Source organism: Haliaeetus leucocephalus, unplaced genomic scaffold (assembly GCF_000737465.1).
Source record: "Haliaeetus leucocephalus isolate CR32 unplaced genomic scaffold, Haliaeetus_leucocephalus-4.0 Scaffold495, whole genome shotgun sequence".
NCBI classification, from domain to species: Eukaryota; Metazoa; Chordata; class Aves; order Accipitriformes; family Accipitridae; genus Haliaeetus; species Haliaeetus leucocephalus.
Window position 1 is genome coordinate 3,444,319 of NW_010972931.1, and position 27,454 is coordinate 3,471,772.

The 27,454-nt window shown below is 44.9% G+C and overlaps 1 protein-coding gene across 1 annotated transcript in view; it reads right to left on the reverse strand.

The window, feature by feature from the left end:
• Nucleotides 1-433: 433 nt before the first annotated feature.
• Nucleotides 434-27,454, reverse strand: part of SH3RF3 (SH3 domain containing ring finger 3) — a 180,390-nt gene continuing 153,369 nt past the window's right edge. The window contains exons 15-16 of the mRNA XM_010575802.1: nucleotides 11,656-11,993; nucleotides 434-1,074 (exon numbers count right to left, since the gene is read on the reverse strand). Coding sequence (XP_010574104.1) covers nucleotides 906-1,074; nucleotides 11,656-11,993 — 507 coding nt within the window. The 3' untranslated portion in view covers nucleotides 434-905. The remainder of the gene's footprint in view (nucleotides 1,075-11,655; nucleotides 11,994-27,454) is intronic.

The following is a 27,454-nucleotide window of genomic DNA, read 5'->3' on the forward strand; positions in this document are numbered from 1 at the left end:
TCTTTAACAATTAAAAAAAATAGCACCAGATGTATGAAAAAGAGGAAATGTCTGATCTAGTAGGAATATATATAAAGTAGAGCAATTCTTACAGTAAAAAGGTACGTCATACAAAAAAGCAATGGAAAGTGATACTGAAGGACAAAAATCCATGCTGCATATAATAAGGGCAGAAGACAGGCAAAAGGGATTCTGCTCAAATAACCACAGTTTAATGGTGGAGCCGTGCTTCCTCCAGGTCCTCCCCGGCGGCAGCGCCAGGACACCGCATGGTTTGGGACTCTGAGCACTAACACACTCACTGACAAACTTGCGCAGCATATCTTTGAGGTATATAGAAAGCATGACATTAACGTTTTGGACTCCTCGTTCTTTCTTGCACGATGATGCACCGATCTTTAGCTGGGGTTTCCTCCACCCTCCCCTCCCTCTTTTTCCCTCGGGAGAAACAAAATCCCAGTTTAAGAGCTTCCTAGCACACCTCCTTGAACTCTCAAATCCATCTTGCATAGGCCAGTAATAAGAACACTGCAGCTCTGACAAATAAGTTACAGCAATATAACAACTTTCCTCTTAATTTTTTTTTTTTTAAAGATATCTTCTCTATAATTTACACAAAGGGTTAACAGCCGGAGTTTAGGTTACGTACAGTCCAGATGGGCGTCCTTTCAGTCTGTGATTCCAGGTGGAAGGCACTACTTCAACATACCACTGCATGCACTGCACGCGGTCTCGGGAGCACAGCGGGGCACCGCGTCTCCAGAGCTGTAGTCTGAAGGGCCTGGGGGGAGTCTTTGGAAATAAAAATGGCAGTGGTTATCAGTCCAGTTTCTCTTTGCTGTCTCTTCTTGTGCTATGCAGTTTCCCCTGAAAGCTTCTCCAGTTGAGAGAGCGGCGAGCCGTCCTCAGAAGCTCTCGACAAAGCTCCCGGGGAAGAGGCCCGTCCTGCCGTTCCTCTGCAACGTCCCTTTGTACCAGCCGTCCTCCCGTTTCTTGTGCACAAACACAATGTCACCTTCCTTCAGTTCGATCTCGGCCTCGCTCTGCGGCGGGTACGGGACCACAACACGGTACCTTCGGAGACAAAAATGTAAAGACCTGGTCAGCCTGCGGTTGAGCCTGCGCCTGATGGGAGCAGCCAGGCACCAGATCCAGAAACCTTGGGGAAAAATGCTTTTGGAAACATCGATAAATTACATTTTCTCATACCAGTTGCATCTGATGCAGCTACATTTTCTAACTAAAACAGTATGACGGGGAGATTTCTGGCCAGCCTGACTGAAGACTTGACCAGGACGTACTCTGGAGCCAGACCATGAAAGCAGGAGGGTATTGTCAAATGGCTGGACTACTTGTGGTGGTCCCTGCTCCCAGTCACGTGCCGAGCTTGTGCCAGGGACTCGGCCGCCTTCTCCCAGCGCTGCATCTGCCTCTGCTGTAACACGTCTCATTCAGCACTGCATCTGCTCCATCCGAAGGTCATAGAATCATAGAACGGTTTGGGTCAGAAGGGACCTTAAAGGTCGTCTAGTTCGACCCCCCTGCAATGAGCAGGGACATCTTCAACTCGACCAGGTTGCTCAGAGCCTCATCCAACCTGACCTGGAATGTTTCCAGGGATGGGGCATCTACCACCCCTCTGGGAAACCTGTGCCAGGGTTTCACCACCCTCAGCATAAAAAAAATCTCTTCCTTATATCTAATCTGAATCTACCAGGCGCTACTAAAAAGTCTGTCCCCACCTTTCTTATAAGCCTCCTTTAAGTACTGAAAGGTCGCAATAAGGTCTCCCTGGAGCCTTCTCTTCTCCAGGCTAAACAACCCCAACTCTCTCAGCCTGTCCTCACAGGAGAGGTCTCCAGCCCTCGGACCATTTCGTGGCCTCCTCTGGACCCACTCTAACAGGTCCACCTCTGTCCTGTGCCGAGGACCCCAGAGCTGGACGCAGAACTGCAGGTGGGGTCTCACCAGAGCGGAGCAGAGGGGCAGAACCCCCTCCCTCGACCTGCTGGCCACGCTGCTTGCGATGCAGCCCAGGGTACGGTTGGCTTTCTGGGCTGCGAGAGCACATTGCCGGCTCATGTCCAGCTTTTCATCCACTGGTACCCCCAAGTCCTTCTCCGCGGGGCAACTCTCAATCCCTTCATCCCCCAGCCTGTATGGATACCAGGGGTTGCCCTGACCCATGTGCAGGACCTTGCACTTGGCCTTGCTGAACCTCATGAGGTTCACATGGCCCCACTTCTCGAGCTTGTCCAGGTCCCTCTGGATGGCATCCCATCCCTCGGACATGTCAACCGCACCACTCGGCTTGGTGTCATCTGCAAACTTGCTGAGGGTGCACTCGATCCCACTGCGTCATTAACAAAGACATTGACCAGTACTGGTCCCAGTACAGACCCCTGAGGAACACTACTCATCACTGATCTCCATCCAGACATTGAGTCATTAACCACTACTCTCTGGATGCAATCATCCAACTAATTCCTTATCCACCAAACAGTCCATCCATCAGATCCCTATCTCCCCAATTTAGGGAGAAGGATGTTGTGGGGGACTGTGTCAGAGACCTTACAGAAGTCCATCTGTAGCTCTTCCCTTTTCTACTGATGATGAAAAATGGGGTTTGCAGCGCTCCCACCACCTGCCTGTGATATTGGCAGAGCCTAGCTAAAGCAGTTCACGTTTTTCTTATTATGTTTCTTGAGAATGTACTTTGGGTCCCTCATACCTGGAAGGGAAGCTAAAATGGAGAGGTATCAAATGACTTCTGAAGCACTCTCCAAACCAACAGGGAGCTCCTGTCCTGAACCATTTACAGGGCTCTCTGGGAACTTAGTTTTCAAGTATCACTTCATTTCAATGAAGTAACGATGGGCCTGATCCTGATACAGCTATTCTGCACTCAGGCTTATCAGCAGGCATCGTCCTGAGAGCACAGACTGGGCCCTTTTATATCAACGCACTTGCGTGCAGAGCAGGGAAGGTATTTCTGCTGCACGGGATTTTTTTTCTTCAGCACATGTACTTTTGCAGTCATCTGGCATTTGCGTAACAGTCAATAACTGTCTTGCTAATTGCAAAGTAATAAATATAGTAAGATAGATAAAAGATGCCAATGGATTACCTAAAGCCTATCTCCTGAGGATTAATATTTCCGCAACCACTGCATGGCCACTGATGCCTCAGTCATGTTTGTTACAAGGTGAGTATTTATTTAAAATAATATCCTGTCCTGGAGGACTAACTTCAACATACCCTGGAGGCTCTGGACCACTCCCTGAGGCCATTCCAAAAGTGAGCTGGTACCAAAGCGTGGGGCTCTTCAGTGGCAGTCACTAATTTTCTTTGCAGATGTTGCTCAGGTACCTAATGACCGCAGCTCTCAAACTAGGGACTCCACTTTGACATGACAGTGAAAATACCAGCTTTGGCTCTATGTTTGGACATCTCCACGGCCAAACATCCTTGGAAAATCATTAAACTCCATTTGGAGTGCGGGTTCTGCTCTAAAACCTGACTACGGGCTTTTTGTCTTGACACAGCAACAGTCATGTAGAAAATATACGTGTTCAAGTGCCATCAAAAATCTGCCGGTCATCTCTGTGCCTTGGTCAATAAATCTAGTTGTCACTTCCTTCCTCTGTGGAAAAGCAAATAACAGAGGTTGAAATGTGTGCTGCTGGCTGGCTGCAGGAAAATGGTCTATCACGCTATCATCTGTGGAACTGCTACACTTATATTATGAAGCTTTGCCAATTACAGCCATTATGCAAATGAATGCACACATTATTTCAAACACTCTGCTGCAGTGTTGATTAATTAAATTATCAGAGTGGAACAATTTTAGCTAAGATGATGCCAAGTTTCAGATCTCACAACTCTATGCACAATCACAGCGCATTGGAGCTCTGCACCAGGATCTCGGGAGCCTTTGAGAAAGAAGAAGGTCAGACCTCAACATTAGTCAAGTGGTGCGGAGGTACCCCCGGATGCTTTTGGCAGATCAGGAAACAGAAAGACAGAAAAAGGTGGTGTCTTGGGCAGGGTCGCCCTGAAGACCCAGCTGGGACTGCCAACACCTCATGTCATGCCTTAAGCACAGAGCTGTCCTTTTAAAGCCAGCCTACACCCTAGGAGTGAGGAGCTGCTGGTCCCCGAACGGTTCACATGAGGAGAGATGTGACCACGCTCAACAGGAATTCACCCGTCGTCATAAAAGGGGTTCTACACAGCATCTCCTCAGACATTTAGAAAAATAAATCTCAGTCGCTGCATTACCAAATGAAGTACTTTTTCCCATTTAAGGAAGCCCCAAACGCTACGGTTTAAATTTAATTATCTACGGTACCTCATAGGATAGCACCGAAGTGTTTTTGACAGAATAACAGAATCTTAGATACAAAAGACCTTGCAAATCGGTTAAGAAATCCTCCGTGAGAGATGGAAAAAGATGCTATGCTTTTTCCCTTGAGAGGCTTTTGAAGTGGTGCTTGGGAGAGGCAGCCCGGTGAGGGCTGCAGTGGGCAGCAGCGTGGGTCACTGCTGTGCCACCCCTCCACACCTCCGGGCGGCATCTCAGCCTAGTTTATCCTCTGGAACCAAACTGCAAACACATATATTAGCCATATTTTTTTTGGCAGAAAAGATCCCTTCTCCCAGACATCCTCCCTCACTCCCAAAAAGGCAGTTCTGTGTCTGTCTATTTATATCTCCCCTTTTCATTTCCCCTTTTGTCCCCTCTTTGAGAAGCTACTACAAAATTGTAGGTTTTCTTACACCAAACTGCTTCCTGGCATTTCAAATGGATCACAGAGCCCTTTCAATTTTGTCTGTGTCACATTACACCTCTAAATTACCAACTTTTAAAAATGCTAATTAGCTGGGCAACAATCATGATGACAAGTGTGGCAACCACCTCTGCCTATTATTAACGATGTTTGGTATTTTCTGTTGTAAATCGTACTCTCACATAGTTGTAATTCTGCCAAATGTCAACCGCTTTGGCCCAAACTCTCCACGGCAGCTGTGTCAGGCTGAGGGTCCCACATTCAGCCCAAATGGTCTCATCACCTCCAGAAAGAACGTGAGGGTTTTTGCAGCACCAGCAGGACCCAGGTGAGGGCTTCCACAAACTGTTCTCTGGTCCCCAAACTTGGGAGCAAAGACCTGTACTGTGGCCCTGCTGGTCTGTCAAGGATGTTATTCCTTCAGAAAATCACCTGCTCTCGGCCAGGTTAAAAGCATTCAAACCACCCCAAAATGGCACATGTTTAGTAGCACTGAAGGTAAAATCTCTGCTGATTCACACTCTAAGATGTCCTAGCTCTGCAGGACCTCAGAGGTTGCATTTCTCTTCTCATGGTTTTTTTTCCTCAGGGCACCGACTTGATGTTGGACTTCCCCAGGGCTGGCTGCTGTGGCATCCGTGGCTTGGGCACTTTTCATCCCTGGAGGGGACTGTCCGGGATGGGCAGTGGCCTGGGGAGGGTCCTCGGTGCCCAAGAGAAAATACATGAGGAGAGGCTCTGAGTAGCATCAGCAAGGACAGGGAATGGGGTTTGCCTGGGCAGGGAAACCTCAGGGAGTTGGAGAGCGGGGTAAGGCGAGGGAGAGGGAGCCCGATGGGAGAAAAACTGGGAGCCGAGGGAGAAATAGGGCTGTGATGAAAACTGGGAGGCTTGACAGAAGGTGTGGGTATGGCAGCTGAGGGGGGCAGCTGTGCTGGGATGAGTCTGGGAGAGCAAAAAGAGCCTTGGTGGGAGGAAGCCTGGGGCTGGGACAGGACACCCCGTGGGGCAGGGGACTGCAGGGGTAGAGGCTGGCGCCGGGGCTGAGGGTGGGATGGGGACCCTGGCAGCAATTAACTCACTGGGAGCTGGGAATGGGTCCATCATCGCTGTCCCTCTGGTGTCAGCAAAGACCTGGGAATCCCACGTCTTCACAGCACTCGTCCTTGTAGTCAAAAGAAACAGCCCTCCCACCCAGATCTCTCTTTGCTACCACTGCAAGGTGCAGCTAAGACTCCTGACCTCAAAGAGACGTTACATGATGGAAGTTCTGGTTTTGTTTCCTTTAAAAAAACAAATCGACTAAAAATGTCATGTATGTAGATGCACAAAGACATCCATTACCTTAACAGAACAGGAATGTTTCACACCCATGAATCTGAGATGAAGAAACAGGTAACTAAAATTGCCCATGACTTCCCTTTTGCTTGTGTGCAATATAATCTTTTGTTATGTGATTGCATACCATTTTTCTCATAGGATGCCTGCCTCATTCAGTACACAAAATGTCCTGCTCTGGACGTGAGTCAAGGCTGTGACATGGAAGAACCACGTGCCTGCCAAAGCCATCCCATCTTTTGCAGAGGTTGTAAGATCTCTAGCAAGCGACCGCAGCGAAACTCACTGAGTAGCGCAGGTGTGGGGAAAGTGGCTCCTCTGACTCCTCCAGCTGCAAAGCCTCGTGCCACACTTTCCACAGAGTGAGACTCATCTCACGTACCCTAGCTGCGTAGGAGTTGCTTGTCTGGTCTAAATTAGTCATGCAGTCTCTCTCAGTGTGCACAGACAGGCATCGAACAGTATTGATCAGAACCGATCAGTAATTAAGGGCTCGGCTCAGGCCTGGGCACTGAGGAAATAAACCCCAAATACTGAGTAAACAGTGAGCCTGCTCACTGAGTAAATATGTGCATCCAGGACACTGACAGAGCTAAAGAAATTTAAGAAAACAGATGTACAATGAGGCAAATTAGGTCTGCAGGGCTAACCTCCAATCCGGTCCCATTTAGTGCTTGAGTTTGGATGCTTAATGCAGGTTTCTGTTTGTCAAAGTATCATGCACTCAGGACAGGTTTCACGAGACCAGTCCTGTGAGGCCAACAGAGCCCTTGTGTGTTAGGGACACACAGGTAGTTTTGTGTTGGCATAGATAATTGGTGACAATGAAGCATTTAGCCCAGTTAACCACTGCTCTTGCTTATCGGTGGAGCTCTGATGCTCCATCCTTTTACTGGCAGGTTGCAGAGACCTGCAAAGCACCTCTGCATGCTACAAGCCAGAACCCGCTTCACCAATATTATGGCCTCTGAATCAGCAGCCTTAGAAGAACAAATCTCAGTTGGATCTTTTACCCTTCTGCTGGAAATATTGCTGGATTCAATTTCTGAGATGGTTAATTCTAGTTTCTCAGTCCCAAGGCAGGAATCCCCAGTCAGAGAAGCATTTAACCATGCGCATACGTGTCATTGTTCAGTCAGAACTTACTCCTGGGGTCATTCCTCTAGTATCACTTTCCAGGAAAGAAAAAACCCCTTCCTTTGCTTTCCCTTTTGGCAAAGAAGATATACGTGCACAGCAAAATTGAAGTCAATGGGCGTTAAGCACATGCTTGAATGCTTCCTTGAATTGGGAGCTCAATTTCTGACGTGGCAGTGATTTGTAGAAAAGATACAGGGAAACATGGAGGGGTCTATTTTAAAGGTCAAACTCACTGCTCCCATCTTATTCTGCAGCACTGTTGTGGTTACAACTTGCTTGAAGGCTCCACAAACCCCGTAGAAACATGGCACAGATACGCCAGTCGTGACAGTAAGTCTGGATACAACCGCTTTGTCAGAATATAACATGGCAGAATTAGTGCCAGTTACTATGAAAGAGTCAACAACGCGTGACATGTTTTACTCAGGTTTGCATCTGGGAACAGTGCCAGGCAGTGAGGGGAACATGACTCACGCGCGCACACACACGCACACTCAACTCCCCTGTTTTCCTTAACGTACAGTCATATTTTCTTGAAGGGGGTGGCGAGGAAAGTATGTTCCTTTGGCGCTGCTAGGCAGACAGCACATCCCTCTCCCACGTAAACCGACAGCGTCGGCGGGATGCGGGCAAGTCTCTGGCCCAGGCTCTGCCTCACCCCAGCGCATCCCTGTACTGGTCCTGTTTGTTGCACCAGTGGAAACTGGATGGAGCGGTAGGTGGAAAAGAGCGTGTGGGGCACACGCAGCCTGGTGGGGTATTCGCCTGACAGTCAATCACTGCAAAGCAAAGTGACAAGGACACCACCTGGGAAATTTCTCCGCTCTGCTGCTCGGACTGCTGGATGCTTTATGGCAGGGAGCAGCCGAAGGAAGGTGGTTTTATAAACTGATAGTGGGAAACTACACCCAGAAGGCAGAGATGGGCACTAACTATCCCAGCAAACCAGTTAAATATCAAGGCTAAACGACAGGAGAGCTAGGAGCAATGTCCTTTCTAATCCAGCCATCCATAACCAGGCTTTGGAATATCAAGTAGGACAAGGTCAAATAATTGTTTTCCTCGCTCTCCCCGTGCACAAAAAATGAACGAGAGCATAAACATTAGCAGCATCTCCGAGAGGTCGAAGCTCTCTTCACCTTCCTCTCTGGCTGGCTGCGACTCCCACGAAGGGCTGCGCTGTCAGGCGGAGGAACAGGCAATTCTTCCCTTAAATCGTGAGCATTGAGCCGCGAGCAATCACAGCCTTTTAATGCACCTCCATATGGCTAGCGGCATGACCGCTTGGGTTTGAGCAGTAGCCTGGATGTGGCGAGTGCCGGAGCTGCAAGCCAGCCTCTATGGGAGAAGTAGCGGTGCTCTGCTGCTGCATGAGCCTCTCTTCGAATGCTGTAAATATTAAGGAATGTGCTACTTCTTCCAACCTTTCAGTGCTCTGTCTCTATGCGCACAGATGGGCGTTGGGAGACAGAAAGCCAAGTACAGCTAAGTGCACTGAAATGCTTTGCAGCTTTTTAAAATTTCATCCAGCATCTGAATCTGTTTATCTAACCTTTTTTTCCCTCTCCTCCCTTTTCTTTCTCAGAGAATTGCTCCTACTGTGCGGATGAAATGCACCAAAATGCAAACAAGCAAAATATGGAGCTGAGTGACATTGAATGCGAGTTCCTCCATTGCCAGATGTGAAAAGAACAAGTGGTTTGAAAACCATAATTTGTTTTAAAAAAAATATAATTTGGTACTTCTGAGCAATTTGATGATTTAATGAGCACAGATGGATGTGGGATGAATTTCTTGGAGACAAGTGTTTAATGTATCTGCTCAGATTATTCCAGGACTAAGCATTATCCTTCCTAGTGCATGAAGGTAATTAATATTTCCCATTATGGGCATGAGAAAACCCATATGATCAGTTAAGGAATGCAGATACACCAATGATATGGAAGTTAATTCATAAATCAATTAGAGAATCTTGCCTGCTGTGTATAATTAGGGTTACTTCAATTATAGCTTATTTTCGGATTTAAGACTCAGGAATTAAAATGCTTAAAACCAGAGTAAGTTCCTCACCACCATATACTGCAATTGGAAGCATTTACTCAGTTTTAGCAGTCTAAATCTATTTACCCCTAATTCCAGCATGGCTGAGCAGATGCAGTTAACCCATCTCCCTCTGGTTCTATTCTGCCACTTAAAATTGTCATCAGTTAAATGTTTCACTATCCAGACCATTGAGAGGTGAACTAAGAAATTTGTAGGATTTGGGACTAGCCCTGGCATGTCAAATAATGTGTCTGGACTTCTCTACAGTAAAGCTTTGAGAGCAGCACCTTAACAGCCAGCTCTGGAGACGTCAGGGGATGTTCTTCTTGGCTTCTTTTCACAGCTACATTTAACTAAAGGTGCAGCATTCCACTGATTTAGTTACACTGGTGCTAAATCTGGTTTATATTGATTTAGCTTTTCTTATAGCATTAATCTAAACTGATGTAGACCAAATTAAGTGTGCCTAAATAGGGATTGGTTTCTCACTCCTTTCACTAAATTGCTTTTTCATGGATTTTAAGGACAAGAGACTACTGTGATAGTCTGCTTTCACTGCCTTCATTACAATGCTGAAGGACTTGCCTGCATTTATTTCTGCTTCAAGTCTAATAGCTGTGCTTGAACAACAGCATCTCTTTTAGACAAAATGCCCAATCTAGAGTAAAAATATTCCCATGTCTGTCCTGTCTGCAGTCTCTTACAGACTGTTACCAAGCCATTCCTAAGCCTGCTCTTTACCAGGTGTACCAGAGCTCCCTGTATCACTCACTGCAAGTATATTGTTTTAAATCTTCCATTGTTCTTATGATGCTTCTCTGAGGCCACTCCACTTTGCCTCAGATTTGGCTCTTCTGAAATATACTGTTACTCTGTGGTCTCCTTACCAATGCGTTGAATTAGCTCTGTACCAACGGGTCTGCCCTCTTCATCACCCACCTCCCGCTTCAGTCCTCTGTTGTGTAACAGCAAAATATTTATGTTGGACAGTGCAGGTCCAAGACCCAACTCTCGTTGGGCTACCCTACGTACATACACAATCATTTTCTAGTGAGTTCTGATCTAGAGTTAGATTTGATGCCAGTGAATCAGTCTTCAATCCACTTAGTATCTACTGTGTCAGTTCTGTACAATTTACTCAGCAAGACATTTTATGGTCACAAACCAGATGCCTTAGAAAAGTTTAAATATGTTACAGTGTCATTGTTACCTTCCCAACCAAATTTCAACCTGCATTCAGTAAAACACTGTGTAAAGTATGAACTGTCCTGTAGTATTCCTTATCGTGCCCTGCATCATCTGCTCCATGATCCCAACTAGATTCAGGGTCAGGTGGCTCTCCCAGTCCATCCCCTTCAGCCTCTTTCATAGACTCCAACAAAAAAAGTTTCTTTCAAACTTCTGGAACTTTACTGTTGTTCCAAAATTGTTTTAGATATCAACTCCAGAGAGTTTCCTAGACTGCTTCTTGAAAACTCTTTAATGTTTTTGTAAAAAAACACATTCGCCTCAATCACTTTTGAATGGAAAGCATTTCAATAGCATCGTATTGGTGCATTACCCATTCCCTTCCCAGTCCTCAAACTGCAGTCTTGTAGAAAATATTTACCTGAAGCCAATATGACTCTGCAGGTGGAGACCTAGCTCTTTTCTGTACCCGTTTCTAGTCATCTCTCTCTCTCTCTCCATCTGCCTTTGTATTTTGGTGTTCCTACTCTACTCTTTTTGGGTTTGCAAGGCCAGTTACTCTAAGGTACCAAGGTGCAGAGCAGGCTGCTGAAATGAACTCCAGACTCACTGGTACATTCCTCTCTAGAAATGAGCCACATTTTTGGTAACAGGCCACTGAAGATGGCGCTACCTGTAAGTATCCTAAACAAGGAGAATTTGAAACAGTCTCTGGTATTGCAGAACAGACCAGAAAGGGCCTTGATGAGCAAACGCATCACCCCTGCTGTCCCCAGGCAGGAAGCGCTAGAGGACAACTCCAGAAGTTTATCAAAACACAGGGATCCCACTTAAAAAGTGGCCTTTGCCAAGAGCATTTACACCCTTTGGGCTCAGAAAGCACTGCTGCCCTCCATATTTAGACCAGGGCTGTGTGGTGTCATGGACAGCCGCTGCTCACCACTTTTTTAATCAATAACCATTAAATGTGCACTGTGTGTCAAATGATTTTCAATGGGCAGATGCACGTAAGCCATCTTCCTAAAAGACAGCCGAGCCACCTACAGTCAATCGGCAGAGCAGCAAAACTGCAACAACCCTTCAGCAAGTGAAACTTGCAGCCCTCCTCCAAATGCTCCCTGAGGATGCGGGCGACCTCAGGAGACGCACAGCTTACCTTTCCCGGGGCAAAGGCTTGGGCTCTGGCCGAATAGCTGCCATGGAAGAGAGGGGCTGCCTGGCAGGAGAAGGGATGGAAAAATTCAAATCCAAGGAGCCCGTTTTCCTGTGCAGAGGCTCCAGCCCCATGGCTCCCTGCATTTCACTCTCGATAGGGCATGAGCCGGCCCTGCCGTGGCTGGAGAGTGAGGAGAGCTCGGGTCCCACCGCCCCTTGCAGGACTCCTTCGATGGCTGCCTGGGGGTCGTGTGTGGGGGACACGGACGGTGGGGAGCGCGACTTCTTTTTTGTTGATGCTCCTGCTAGAAGTTTCAGCAGCCCGCTCTTCTTCTCCTTCTGCAAAGGAACCACATGAAATATGGGCAGTGAGCAGACATACCAACGCCTTTCATTTTTCTTTAGGAAGAACTCCGTGTGTGTGGCAGGAAACCTCCCAAAACTGCCACGACTAGAGGTCGATCCAGGTAGAACCTGAGCTTTCGGTAATGAAGTTCCTATGAAAATCCCTCCCCATCCAACAGGGCTTCAACTCGTTCAGCAGAGTAAGGACCTAACATACTGCAAAGACTATCTCCATTTTCAAATCCACCCAGGCAGTGATCATGTGCCTTTTGAAAGAAAGAGTGCAGTTACAGTGGGACAGCAAAGGTACAAACTTCCCAATCGCAGTGCTGCCCTCTCTCTTCCAGGAGAATCCTGTCCCGCAATAGAGAAACTCCCCAAAAGTAAGAAATCAGGCCGTATGGCTAAAAACCTCCGCTGCAAAGCACAAGGGTCTGAGGAGAGATTTCAGATCCCAGCCCATTGCGAGAGAAGCACTCATCATTACTGCCTCATTTACTACCTGATGCAGATTTACTGTGGGGAGAACGGAGGCACAAGACAGTGGTTCAACAGCTCTTTCCAGCGCGTGTTGCCCTTCACATCCTACATCACACAGCTATACTACTCGCCTCTCCCTCCCAGAAGTGGGTCGCTTCTCCTCATGCATTAAGATAAAGGTATCACCTTGATGTTGGAAGATAGACCACAAAATTTACAACTGGCAATTGCAGTGGCAGTGCATGGGAGGTTTCAAAGTTCTACAAGGGTTTCTGATACAGAGGGATGAAAACGAGATAACAGCACCCTTTAAATTAATGTAAAAAAAAAAAAAAAAGAAAAGTTCAGCCTGCATTACTGAAGAAACGCATCTGACCTTGTGGGTTTTACAGCAGTGTGAGAAATCCTGCTGCACATTGATCTCAAGCACACACAAATATCAAATATTATGTCCTTCAGCTAGAAAGTTTTTTGGGTAGAGGGATTGTGTGCAGAAACTGGCCATCCTCCAGTATGTGCTGCACAGCGCTGGGCTAGGTTGCAACCAGCAATGCTGTGCAGTAAATTTTCCATTTTTTTTAATGACACGAGAAGTTTTGCACAAGGCCTGTTAGATTTCTTCCTCTTCTGTCAGAAGTGCAAGCCATTACCCAAGACTATCTTCAGAGACTCAGGGCTGTGAAGTCTAGCTATATTTGATTATTTGTTCTATAATAGGATCCCAAGGGATAAAAACCAACCCCGCAACTGCAATACTTATGGAACAGAAACTATCTCTCCGTCTTTAAGCAGGAACACTCTTTGGAAATACAAGCCAGTAATTTATTTATTCTCTGTAGACAAACCGTCCCATGCAAGGTTTAAAATGATGCTCTTTTATGTGCTGACTGCTTAAGTAATTTCTCAAAGCAGCTTTAAAGAATAGGGGGGCTACAATAAAATAAATATAAGCTTTTAGAAGACGCTTGGATTTACTACAGTAAATGTACTTGGAGTATCTGATATCTCTGCTCCCAAAGTTCTTGTTTGCACTCTTTAGCTGTCACAGACTGGTAAGAAAGCAGAAATACCTTAGATGTTAAGACATGGAAGAGCTAAAATGAAGCATAGCTGTTATCACAGAGACAACACCCACTGATCTTTGAAGAGTAGAGTCTGAACTATGATTCCAGATCCCAGTCTCCTGTATACCACCGGTTCCAAGTATACGCTCAGTTTAAAAGGGCATTTGTCACTTACAGGATGAAAGGATCCATCCTGCCAAGATGTTCATCCAGGCAGAATCCATGGAAGCTAAGGGAGGCTGGCCATATGGCACCATCAGGTCAAACATACTAAATAAATTCCCCTGGCAACAATAGAAAAGCAGACCAAATGCCCCTGATAAACAGCTTCTTTCCCCAATGGGAAGCGACCGTTGTGGGAACTGTGGTAGGTGTGCACGCCGGAATTCACCTGCAGCACCAGAAAAATACTTCAGTGTTTCTCTCACTCTCTAATTAAGAAATATCGCTGCTGTCACCATTATATCAAATTTTAAAGCTCTTCACGAAATTGCAGAACTCTCCTTTCCCTGTGGCGCACTGAAACAATAGCTCTAATGATCCCAGCATACTGTGTCAATATGCATTTGAAGGTGTCTAAAGGTCAGTGACAGAATACAACAGCCATTGTGGGGCTCTGGAGAAACAGCTATTGTGCAGCAGTGAGCACTTTGAGCCCCTTTAATTGGCAGCTCTGCACATGCAAAGTAACTATGTGAACTAAAGCCCTGTATAATGAACAATTAATATTCCTATGTGGTAGCAGCTTTTCTAATTTTTGCTTATAATTTAAATACCTTGGCAAATTTTCATTAGAAAAACCTTGTGTGACCATTTAAGGCACAGAAGCAAAAATCTTTGGAAAGAAGGAGATGCATATATTCACACCCATCTGCACATTAAAAAGCAGATGAGTCTGACAGTCATTCCATTTTGTTTACAAGAACGGCTTCCACTCTACATGCTTAGCCCTGGCACAAATTTCTACACTCAAGCTACTACCCCTCAGATAACAGAGAACTATAATGAACTTGCTGATCTACCCTTTGCTCTACTTTAACGAAAGGAAAAATAAAGAATTGATTTTTAGCCCTTCTTAGTCCACTGAGCATTTTACTAAACTTTTGAGACTAAAAGATCTGTGTTCTCTAAAGAGAGATGACTTACTTCAATTGCTAAGCCTAGTCCTGCTAGTCAAAACCTCGAGTCCCATTCTTCCCATCGTGGCTTTGGGCAAGATATGCAGAGGTGAACTGACACAAACCACTTTGGGTGCCTGGAGATTAGACATCACATCCAGCACTTTTCCTCTCTGAGTCTGGCAAATGCTCTCAGCCTTCTGGTGTCACGTTGCCAGATCCTCTGCCGATGCTGCTCAGAGCACTTCAAGCAAAACAAGGACTGTAAGGAGCTGATAATTTACTGTGATGTCTCTCATGAGACACAGACTGGGTTTGAACCTCCTGTGATCAGCAGTTCAACTTAAACCCCTTCATGCCTCCTCCCATCTGTAAAATGGGACTAAGTTAAAACTCCTCCTTGCGCCATGGGAATTCGTTAATGACTCCAGTGTTGTTACAAAGCTGTACATTTCTTTGAGAGCAATCAGTCCTTTTCCCTGGCTTTCATATTAAAAAAAAAGACAAGATTGGGAATGGGATGTTAGTATGCAGTCCCAGTAGTGATTTATTGCAAATGTCCAAGTATTATGAATTCATTTAATATTTAGTGTAATAGCAGCCATCCTTCACAAGAAATTAATTTAATATTTATATGGCTGTCCAAGACAGTCCTTTCTTCAGCAGTTTCACTGTAAATCAACGAGGCATTAATGGGCATAAATGCCGCAGAGAAATGTACACCGATTGGTTACAGACTCTGGGGGTTTTGAAGAGAGATAAGAAGTTTACAGAGGACATATCTGATGACTTTCAGGAATTAAGTTTTTGAATGGAGAAAAAAGATGCTTTACTTTTTTCATTCACAGATGGCTGTTTTATTGTTTTCTAGGAAATCTGCAATCTACTGAAACAGCTGTGTAATTATTGAGTTTTCTTTGTCTAGTAGCTACATTTCCAATTGACTGCAAACTGTGTTTGACGTCCCTACCTCCTGAACCTGCCAAGGTCAGACCTTCGCATCTGTGTTGATGGATGGCTTCACAGTATGGACAGCACTCCTCCCATCTCCTGGTTACTGCCCACATTTTTAACTGAATTTAAATCATCACCTTTGTGTTGCTCAGGATTTATTCTAGGAGATTTAGAGTCAAAACTTCCAAACCACTAATTTCACAAGGATCAATAGCTTGTTCAAAAAAAAAGCAAAAGAGTGAAATTAGCTCTTTCAAATAAATCCCAGGCTGTTTCTAGTTAAGGAAAAAAGCTCTGTGAACACAGACAGTATAGGCAGGTCAGAATTTCTTACTTCTCTAGCAAAGCCTACGCTTGAGACTCCATTCCTACGGTGTAGCACGAAGGAATCTCGGTGGAAATCAGTGTCTGGCAGCACAAGGCTGGAAGGAGCAGCATTTCCATGTGAAGTGTTCACCTGGGGCAGCCAGCACTCGGGCAGGTGCACGTTCCCCTTGCTATGTCGCTGTGGGAACGTTTGGAGAAGTGAATACAGTCTGAGCTTAAGAACTCATGAAGGACTAGATGAAAATTAAAGTCTCAGATATGTAAATGTTGAAATATTTTGCTTCACAGTAATTGGGGATGATTTTTCCCCTCATTAATAACCCCACTTGAAGATAATAACTAGCTCTTCTTTCAGCTTCAGGGATGAGATGAGCACAGAATGCAGCTACTTCGTTGATGACTGAGTGATAACAGAGTCCCCTGTCTGCAAAGTAATAATCATGCCATAATCCAAATACCAATTATATGTACTGCCTATATTAATACAGATCTTTTCTTTTTTTAACCACCCTAATAAACAGAAAATTCTGTTTTAGTTTTCTTCATCTGCAGCTCCTAATACTTAATTTCCTAACTATCTAGGCTCATTAAATAAATGAGGAAACCTTACCACAGCTGATAGAAAAACTGGCTCCAGCCATTGAAATGAGGTAATTTCTCATGCAACACCAGTTACCTCAATAGATAAGAGAGCCAGAGGGAGAAAAAGGTTTCACTTAAAAATGAAGAAAAGAGAAACAAAACTGTTTAAATGCTGACCTGAGCTCTACAGAACAAATAAAGAACTCATCTATCAGTCAGTACCCCCAAACCACTACTATTGCTTGTTTAACTTGGTCAGTACTTGTTTTCAGTAAATTTAAGTTAATGTCTGGAGAACAGTACATTTTTATTCTGATTCCAATGTGGCTACTGGTCATTGATGCTTGCATTTAAAAAGTAGGTGGTATTTGGATTATGCTTTTTAGGAAAAAAGCTATTTGGGTTTTTAAAATCTGTAAAATTATTGGACTTGAGATTTTGATAATTATTTAAAAGGCACAAAAAACAAACCAGCATCTTCTCAAAGGAAAGCTTCAGGTCTGGAATGTCTTTGGATATGTATTTATCATTTGCAGTTTGCCACTATTTCTCATGAGGCACAGATGACATACTGAACAAGACAACAGTAATTACTTACTACACAATTACTTCTGATTTTAGGGAAAGACTAGTTTTGTATCATACATTGTATGGAAATACTTGCCCAAGCTTTAGTTTTTAAGGGACACAACTGCTTCTGGCCAGAAGTCTATTATTATAATCTCAGTATACAAGTTAAATGCCAAGGAACAAAAAGGATTTTAGGATCATAATATCATTAGCTTTTAAATGCCAGTGATAGTAATATGCATACATACATGCACAAACATATTACTTATGGTCACTAATTTGAAGATAACTAGTATTAAAGCCAGGAGGAAAAAAGTAAAATATCTTGCAGCTGGACCTGATTGGGAATTTCAAATGTTTTGAAAACAAAACTGAGAAGAAGAAACTAGTGTTCAGGCCCCAGTACAGCAAAGCACACAGGCACTTCATCATGTGCTGCTGTTGAACTGGGGCGGATGCAAGGCTCTAGAGACTACTAAAAGAGAAAAAGAGGGAATCTAAAAATATATTTGAATATTCAATTTAGACAGAATATTAGATCTTTCAAACACTGGAACAAAGTTAAAAGCTAGCTCAAAAGGAAAAAAACCTGAAGAGGAAGCAGAGAGTCTCAGCTCTCAGTGAGCTTCCTGGAGGCTGCTGAATTCAGAACAGGCAGAAGGCAAAAGGAACGCTAACACGATTAATGGGGAATGAGGGACAGACGATCTGCTGCACTGATATTGTTTTTCTTCTGTGTTTGATGGAGGGAGAAGCTGATGGATGGATAGTTTTGTATTTCATTGCTTTTCCTGGCCTGGTACATAGGGAATAGGTGATGGTTATGAAAAGGATGGAAAGTCGTTAAGATACACAACTTACTCCATGCCCCAATAACAGTTTTCAGTGATTTTTTTTTTAGTGGGAACAGCTGAAACAGAGCATGAGGGAATTGAAAACTACTGCTGTGATGAAGTAACTCAAAATTGTGTCCTGACAAAGTGAAATGCAAGGACAACACCAAAGAAGGGGATGAAACCATGGTTCTCATGAAGCCCGTGGCAACATTTCCACTTATTTCCAAGGAGCCACTATCTCTAAAACCATGCTCAGATGGATGTGTTTTAGTCCTGATTTTAGTCCATCTCTGCCTTTGAAGTGCGAGCAACCTCTTTGGGAACACAAAAGAAGGGAGCAGGCATGATATCCTTGCACGCATTTGACATTCAGCTCCCTTCTTCACGCTGCAATCCACTAGATGTTTGATTAGCCTACAACAAGTAAGGGAACGTCAGCACAAAGCACTGAGATCTCCCCTTCTCTGCTCCACTCTCCTGCCTGCCGCACAGCCTGTAAAGAGGTGTAAAGCATACATAATTTCCCTGGGGAATGTGGGCTCCCATCTCATTTTGGGAGAAAACAATCCAGGAGTTTCATGCAAGTGCTTCAAGTGTGGGATGCCCAAGCATGAACAAGATTTCCTGCTCAGTCGTATAAGAGATCCTCATCTTTTATTTCTGGAAGGAAACCTTGGCACCCTGCAGAGCTGGGCACATGCCCTGAATCTCAAGTGGAAGCAGGTAACTTCCTCAGACTGAAAAAACAAGATCCAAGCCACCCTTCCCAACCAGTATCTCCCGCTGGCTTAGACACCTGTTCTGCTTGTCAGATTTTGTGAATCCCATTTTCTAGGCACTTAATTCTACCCCCACATTAGATGGGAATGATGAATTCCAGTACAAAGCAAGAGCCTTAAAGGTAACAAACCTCCGTACTCAGCAAAAGTTAACAGTCCATTGTGAAACTAGCCAAAAAGCAAACGCAGTGTGTGCTCTGGGAATACAAATCCCAAATATTCCCATGCTACTATTGACTCTAAACTGCCTATTCTCACACAGAAAGGGAGTCACTCCTAAAACCTGATACTCAGCAGTGTCCAAAAGGCAAAAGAGAAGATTGGGAGTTGTTAGGAAAGGTCTAGAGAAAGAGGTAAAAACCACCTGTAGAAAACAACGCTGCGGGAAGCCCTGCCATACCTACCTTCCCGAACGTTGTGTCCTGTTCTGGCCACCGCAGCTGGAATAGGATATTGCAGAACTATGAACAGCACAGAGAAGGCCAGCGAGGACCATGAGAGGTGCGCAACAACTCCTGTACATTGGAGATGCCTGCTTGGAAAGCAGACAACTGACGGGAAATATGATAGTGGTTTACAAAATCCCTGCCTGCACAGAAAAGGTAACTTGGGAACAGATCGGTTATTTCCCACAATACAGGAATTAGGGGGAACCTAATGAGATTATCAGGCAAATCGTTGAAACTAAAAAATAGGAAGCACTTTTTCACACAACACATAATTAAATGGAGACATACTGCACACAGTACTGTGGAAGCCAAAAGTATGAACATGTTCAAAGGGGATTAGACAAATTAATGGAGAACAGATCTAGCAAGGGCTATTAAAATAATGGTATGGATCCAACCTCTGCTTCAGGAAGTCCCAACAGGTAAATGAAACAGCACTTACAGCATACACAGGGTGACTCCACCTCGTTACAAAGAGATCATAAAAACAGTGAGAATGATTGCTATGATAAAAAAAAATTAGCTATTTGGGCAAGAGCATAGGAAACAGGACAAAGCCAGGACTGAGCCCTCCCCTGTGCCCTCCCAGCTTTGGGAAATCAGCTGCTCAGAGACTTCCTTGGCTGCAGGGGTCTGAGAGAGGGCAAAAGGCAGCCGGCAGGATGAAGTGTCAGCCAAGGAAGAGACACAAAAGGTTAGGACCTGCAACCCCAGAGCAATTCACAGCCCTGCAACTGCTATTTGGATTCCTCAGCTCTGCCTCTGCTGTGCAAAACATCGTAGATCGAGGGCTGCACCACTCGCCCTGCACTGAGGAGCCACAAAAATACGGATGACGGGGCTGACAAGGCCCTGTTGCTTCCCGGAGCCCAGCTTGCTTCCTAACGTGGCATTGCACTGCCTTTGTACGTACCAAGGGCTTCCTCAGAGCTACCACGGGGGTCTCCTACATAATCCTATGCCGTGCCTCAAAGACCTCCCCTAAACTGAAGCCCAGCAAATGTTAAACCTTTGTGTTAATATAAATCAAGTATGACTAGATGATTTAGGCAACTCTGGTAGACTAACTGTACTTTCCAGAGAATTTAAGCAAAACAGCTGGACCGAGTATGAGCAACCTTCTGAAACTTTAGGTTCATCTATTCGAACTAGAGGAGAATCTATCACAGCTTCACTGACAGCACAGGATTCTGAAATGAGCTGTTAGACAAACTGCGTAGAATTAGTGTTTTTAAATAAGATGATTTAGACTGACTGGTTAGCTTGCTGCTCCTTGTCTCTCATAAGGAAGCAAACAAGATTTACTGGTCCTGGGGAGCACCAGGAGCAACACTCACATTTTGCAGAAAGGCAGAGCAAACTCACTCATTGAACACCTGAATGAGAGAGAATCAATGACCGAAGTCAGGATGTGCTTTGACATACTCTAATCTTACACGTAGTTAGCTCTGGCTCTCCCCATTCACAAGGGATGGATTTCATTTCAGAAGCAAACAGTTAAAATTGCTTGGTCTTGCTCTGTAATCTTTTTAAATGACAGGCAAGTGAGACTTGTATTTTTATGGAAAACAGAAACATGTGGGTAAAAGGTTTGGATTAGTGGAGGTCATCTTGTCCCTTGTCGCTGATGTATCTATTCCCACTTGGTTGATATTGTTCCAGCAGCTGTGCCACCTCAGGCTGCAATTTCAGCACTTCCAACAAACTAAATGGTATTGGGCGGGCCTGCACTCAGAGGGAAGATTGCTTGTGGAAAATTCAGGCATCACAGGAGGTATAGTCTTCTCTCAAAATCAATTCCTCATGGAAGAGAAAAAGGGCTGTTTGTGGACAATGAAAAATTGCCAGGATTTGCATGTACCAGACACTGGAACACATTACAGTGAAATAATTCCTACAAAGAATTCATCAGTTCATAAAAGATGCATTTAGCTAGACACTGAGGAGTCAGCTGAGACTGACAGAACATATCACACCCGCACGGACTGTGGCCTAGAGGTGACGAAAGCAGAAGCTCTTCTTGCTCAGGCAACGTATTTCTGAAAATGAGCTGGGCTTTGCACTGCTCCTGGACCGGGTGAGGAGCAGGAACGGGAGGGGCCCTGACGGTTCTCAGATGGTCTGACATTGTAGAAGCAGGTCCTTGACACCACCAAAGCCAGGAGCATGAAAATTTCACTCTCTCTGAAGTTTTGGCAGCTTCCACAGCATCAAATCTGAGCACCCCAAAAAAAAGATTCGTCATGTATTTCACGCATTAAAAAAATTAGGTCTTGCCCCTGCGCCCTCCTGCCCTCATGACAGCGTGTCTCGAACAAGGCAAGCGATGCTTCATTAGCATCAAGAAGAGAAATACCAACGTGCTCGAGCCAATGGCTTCTTTTCTGGGAGCAAGGGGAAGCTCAGCGTCTCGTCACCCGTGGGCGTGCAGGGAGCCCCAGGGGCTCTGCATCCACGGGCATCGCAGTCCTCGCCGCACTCAGCAGCATGGCACAGGGACAGAGCTCTGGTCCGGCGCACTGAGGTGCGATCAATTATTACGGGGCATAAGCTTTGCAGGCAATGCAGCTGAGGTTTCTGCAACCTTCCCCGTCAGCTGTGCTACAGGCATTTTCGGTCCTACTATGTTTCCAAGCAATGCCCTGTGAATTACTTGTGGGACGCGCTGAGTTGACTGAAGCCCTTTTCTCTTATAGGGACCAACTGATCACGTATGCTCGTTAAAAAATGAAGAAAAAATCCCAGAATAATTTTAAAGGATTGCAAAGTAAGTGGCTGTCAGTGTCAGAGGAATGCCCGGGCATGGAAATGACAATTTCTTTGATTAAGTGACCAAGGCAATGCAGCTTTCCAAATGTCACAACACTTGGGTTGTAATTACTAGTAAGCTTTGCAATAGCATGAGGCTTGCTAGAAGCTGCTCAAGCCCTGGCAGCATTTGTAATAAGAGCACCCTCTCTTCAGCAAAAATTGGATTTCATCTTTTTTCCTAGTTTTGTCTTTTTGTTACTTAAAAAATAAAAATGGAGCCATCAAAGACCATTTGCTAAAAAACCCTCCCAGTATCCTTATACTAAAGTCGGGTCTTTAGGAGTATAAAAGTCCCCTTTCTTAAATTAAAGAGCTGAGCAAGAAGGATTATCAATGAAAAATACAGCTAACCAAAGGGAACAACTAGGGATAAGTAGGGAAGGGAGTCAACAGCACTGGGGCTTTTCTTCCTTTTGCGCTAAGCCTGGTTTTACATTGCAATCCTATCGCTCCATCCTATCTTCCATTCCTTTGTCTGTTTTATCCACTTTTTTTCCCCTGACACATGACCTGCAGGTATGACCATATAATTAAATGCAATTGAGTTGCTCTGATCTAACAAATTACCACCTGTCACGTGTGCCACCTAAGCCAATGTTCTCCGTTTCCTCATCCTACCCCAATGGTGAGACAAAACATGTTAGCTCAAACGTCAGGGTTAAGCTGATTTGGGTAACCCCAAAATGTCCGAGGACATGCTTTATGCCAAACCTGGTAGTAGGATGATTTCAGTGGTGCAGCCAGTGAGGGTCATCTCAGACGGGTTACACACATAGTCACATCTGTAACCTCAAGAGCTCTCTGGACACGAATTTGTTGCTTGTCTGGAGCGTGCTACACAATAAGGCAGTGACATCTGGTTGGTGTTTTCACATGCGACTACTGCAGAAATAATTAGCAATGGCAACACATATACAGCATATTCCTCTTTACTCTGCCAGATAGTTAACTGATACAGAAGAGGCCAGCCTGACCTGAAATAAAAGCTGGATCCTTCCCGCTAACAGAAAGAAATGGTCAATTTTAACACATAAGCTCAAAATGCCTCTGTGAAGATGTTGGGCACATACACCCCACATCTGAAAATGATGGAAACCATATAAAGATAAAATCACTACCACACTGGAGCAGAAATGACAGCTGTGTCATAGTAGTCCATCTCTGAGCCCACCTTCCATAGATGAAGATGAAAACCCTTTTAAACAAGTCAGATAACAGTGCAAGATTCTCCTTGACCGCAGTGGTTGATGGTCTGTACAGACTGACAGCCTTTCTTATTTTCATTTTAGCAAAACAGCGTGGGTAAACATTGACTTAGAATTGCCTCATCTTCAATTTGATCATGGTTGATTGGAATGTCTCTGCCTACAAAGATAACAGAATTAGTAGTCCATTAGTTAAGCAATCATGACTTCTATTCAAGCTCCTGTACTATGATTACTTTGCTGTATCTGACAATCTTCCCACAGAAGAGCAGGCAGTATGATGACTATCTCGCACAAGTTTGTTCTTTCAACTTCTTCCTGCTAGGACAGCGATGTGTGTATTTGAAGGGTGCCTTCCAGTCTTGAACTCTTTTTTTAACTCAGCAGCATACATGCAATAATTCAAACTGCAGTTAACCAGATGCTACCAGTTGCTTTGCAATGTTTTCCAGTTAATGATTTTCTGTCAAACCAAGAGGACATTTCAAGTAGGTACCAACAGGGCTTGTCTCAGTTGCAGTGCTAGTCAATCTTTTCATTAATTACTTGGTAAGTGAGCTAGAGAGCGCGCTTCTAAAACCAGCAGTGGGCACTGAGCTGATTAAGTCTGCAAGCAGTTGGAAGGTGGACTGGTTTTAGCTGGGACAGAGTTAATTTTCTTCGTAGTAGCTCATGTGGTGCTATGTTTTGGATTTGTGACCACACAAGGGTAATAACACACCTTGTTTTAGTTATTGCTGGGCACTGCTTGCACAGTGTCTAGGCCTTTTTTGTTTCTCTTGCTGCCCCACTAGTGAGTTGGCTGGGGGTGCACAAGAATTTGGGAGGGGACACAGCTGGGACAGCTGACCCCATCTGACGAAAGGGATATCCCAGACCATACCATGTCATGCTCAGCAATAAAAGGTGGGGGAAGAAGGAGGAAGGGAGGACATTCAGAGTGATGGCATTTGTCTTCCCAAGTCACCGTTAGGCGTCCTGGAGCCCTGCTGTCCTGGAGATGGCTGAACACCTGCCTGCCCATGGGAAGTGGGGAATGAATTCCTCGTTTTGCTTTGGTTGCACATGCAGCTTTTGCTTTACCTATTAAACTGTCTTTATCTCAATCCATGAGTTTTCTTACTTTCACCATTCTGATTTTCTCCCCCTTCCCACTCTGGCAGGGACTGAGTGAGCGGCTTGGTGAGGCTAAGCTGCCTGCCAGGGTTAACCCACACCAGAAGGATAACCAGGGTAAGAATTCAGAACAATTTTCCTAAAATGGAGAAATGATCCCAAATCACCATGTAAATCTGTAAAGACAAGCATGGCATGCTGCTGTTAGGAAGGAGAAATCAAATGCACAGATGCAAAATGAGGAGCGACTGGCCAGCCAGCAGCTCTGCGAAAAGGGCTGTGGGAGTTACACTGGATCACAAACTTGGCATGAGTCAAGATGCTGCTGCAAAAAAGGCAAACTTCATCTGGAAACATATTAACAAACATCTTGTATGTAAGCCATGGGAAGTGCTTATTCCATCCTAATTGGCACGAACAAGGTCTCAACAAAACTCCACTCTGGGGCACTGCTCTTTAAGACGCCAGCAAGCTGAAGACTGCCCAGAGATGGGCTGAAAGTGTAATCGGAGGCCTAGAAAGCATTACCTGTGAAGAAAGATTAGGAGCTGGCCTCAGTGAGGTTGAAAGAAGAGCGCTCTTGAGGACTGAACACATTGTTAGTTCTCTAATACATGGAAGACTGTCAGGAGAAAGCTGATCAGCTGTTCATCTGGAGCAGGGCATGAAGAAGCAAGATTCATTTGTAACCATAAAAGAGTCAGGAGGGATAACGGGGAATTTTCTGGCCTTAGGAATATGAAAGGACAGGAATAGATTGCTCAGGGAAGTTACGGAATTATCTTAATTGAATGATTTTAAGAAAAGTTAGACATCTGTGGTGGGTAGTCAGCATGCATCTGACTTTATCATGGCTGGTGAATGGAAACCCATCCCAGGCCTGTGGGACCACCATCCTTCCTACCTCCTCTGTGCCACCTTCCCTGCTGGCCAGCTCTATCTCTCGGCCAGGTTGTATCTAAGCCTGCCAACCAGGAGTATCTGGCTTAGATATAAAACCTGTCCAGAAAAATGTAAAGAGTTGGAAAATCAGTTCTCTCTTTCATGTCCTGATCAAAGCCTAGCTTATGCGTTTCCCTTGCCACAGCAGGCATCATCGTGTTGATGGGATTTGCCCGCCCGACCTCCCCCCTTTTCTGTCTCAAAACTTAAGATATGAAGAATAACATGATGTTGTACAGGAGGGAATAGAGATCTCTGAAGTCATCAAAAAAGCCAGCTAGTTCCATTGTAAAATAGACCAGATTTGAACTGATCATGAATTTGGACTAGGAACTACAGTACAGGAAATCCACTTTACTGCAAAACAAGTTGCCAATGGACTCACATTAAATTACTTCTTCTCTCCCTGGGGCATCTGGTGACGAAGCCCAATGCCAGCCTGCTGCTAGTGTGCTGAATACAGTGAGCTGTGAGTGAAGGTTAATATTTTAGCTTCTATAGTCTTAACTTGCAGAAACATATCAGTGAATATGAAACAAACAAAAAAATACATGCAAAAATGCAAAGCAACAGGCTGAGTTCTGCCTTTATAATGAATTGCTTTTTAAAAGGTTGACTGCTTGACACCCTATATTAATTGATTACAGACAGCCTGCAGACATAGCGTCTGAAAAGCAACTTTTGCATGGTGTACTTTCTGAATTCCTGAGACTGATCTTTTCTCCAGAGGGCATAATAAGAACTTTTTTTTTTTTCAGTCCTTCAGAGACCAGCACTGACTCAGTCTGAAGGGAATTACTAGATGCTTGAGATGTTCAGTCAAAAAAATAACAACCCAGACTGACTTTAAAGTGGCTTTACCATTTGTCAAAAGAAAAGCTGAGGTCTTGTGAATCTTTCTGCTGCTACTGCAAAATGAAAAATAAACAAAAATGTACAAAATAAGATAAATACCCCTTTGCTGTAACTTGGTTATGCCCTCGAGTTACATGATAAAAACAGAAACATACTGCAGATATCTGCTGTCTGTTATAACGTGCTGTTCCTACAGTGCTGATGTTTGTCAGAAACTGCAATTCCATTTAGTTTATGTAATTCTTCTAACAGAACTTATGGAAGTATTTTTGCATTGATGCTAGATATTTTAACCCACCTATTATGCTTAACTACAGAGAAGAGAAAGGAAAATTAACAGCACCTGTGTGACCAAAACCAGAAACATGGGCACCGAAAAGTTGATTTTCACAGGAAAGTTCAAACTTTGTCTCCACAAAACAACTGCATTGGCACCTGAGACAGTTGTATCTGAGTGAATAATCTCTGTCGCTCTTGGTGGTTTAAGACTTACTGGCTTGTGAATTCGTAGTTGGAACACCACTGAGGAAAGCAAATGAGTCGTGGACACGTGGGAGGCCAAGATGCCACCAACTCTGACACATTGCAAGTTGTGTCATTGTTTTCAAGGCATCCAGCTTCTTATTGTGTTTTTCTGCTGGAATGGTTTCATCCTCCATGTCCTCCTTCCTGGGAGTGGTGGGGCAGTGGCAGCCCCATGCCAGCTCCGTGTGTTACTGCTCCAAGGCAGAAAGTGGAGGACAGGGACAGGCACAGCATTTGCACTCTGTTATTTTTTTTACCTGTGCACGGGAGTTGGGAGCTTGATGTTATGAAGGAATGAGGGATCAAACCACGTTCTTCCGGGACAGGGCAGGGAGAGGGCAGAAGCTGTGATGGGATGCTCAGCTCCAGAGTTGTGTGGTCTGGGGTGGGGATTGGCCCCTATGATCCCTCGACAGCCGGGATGCGTCAACATCTCCCATCGATACCACAAGAGTGCTTACATTTCACCCGATTAATCCAAGGAGATGCTTGCCATCCCCTCCCACAGCCTGGCCCCATCCAGCCATCTGGTCCTGCGTGATTCCTTCTGCAGGCAGGGGAACGCCATGGGAACGCCAGTGCCGGGATGCTCACATGCAGACATGCACCCGCACTCGTGCACACACACGCCTCCAGCCTTCTGCTTCCAGCGCTCCCTTGCATGCTCTTTCTTTTGTCAGTTCTACTTTCTTCCCTAAGAAGCACTAAGGATTTAGTAAAAGCCTCTGCGTCCTCTGTGTTATAAAATCAGGTCTCTACAGGTGCCAGAAGAACGCTGTGCCTTGGCATCCAAACAGCTTTGTCTCCAGTTAGAAGATAAACTGAATTTCCTCTTGAAGCTA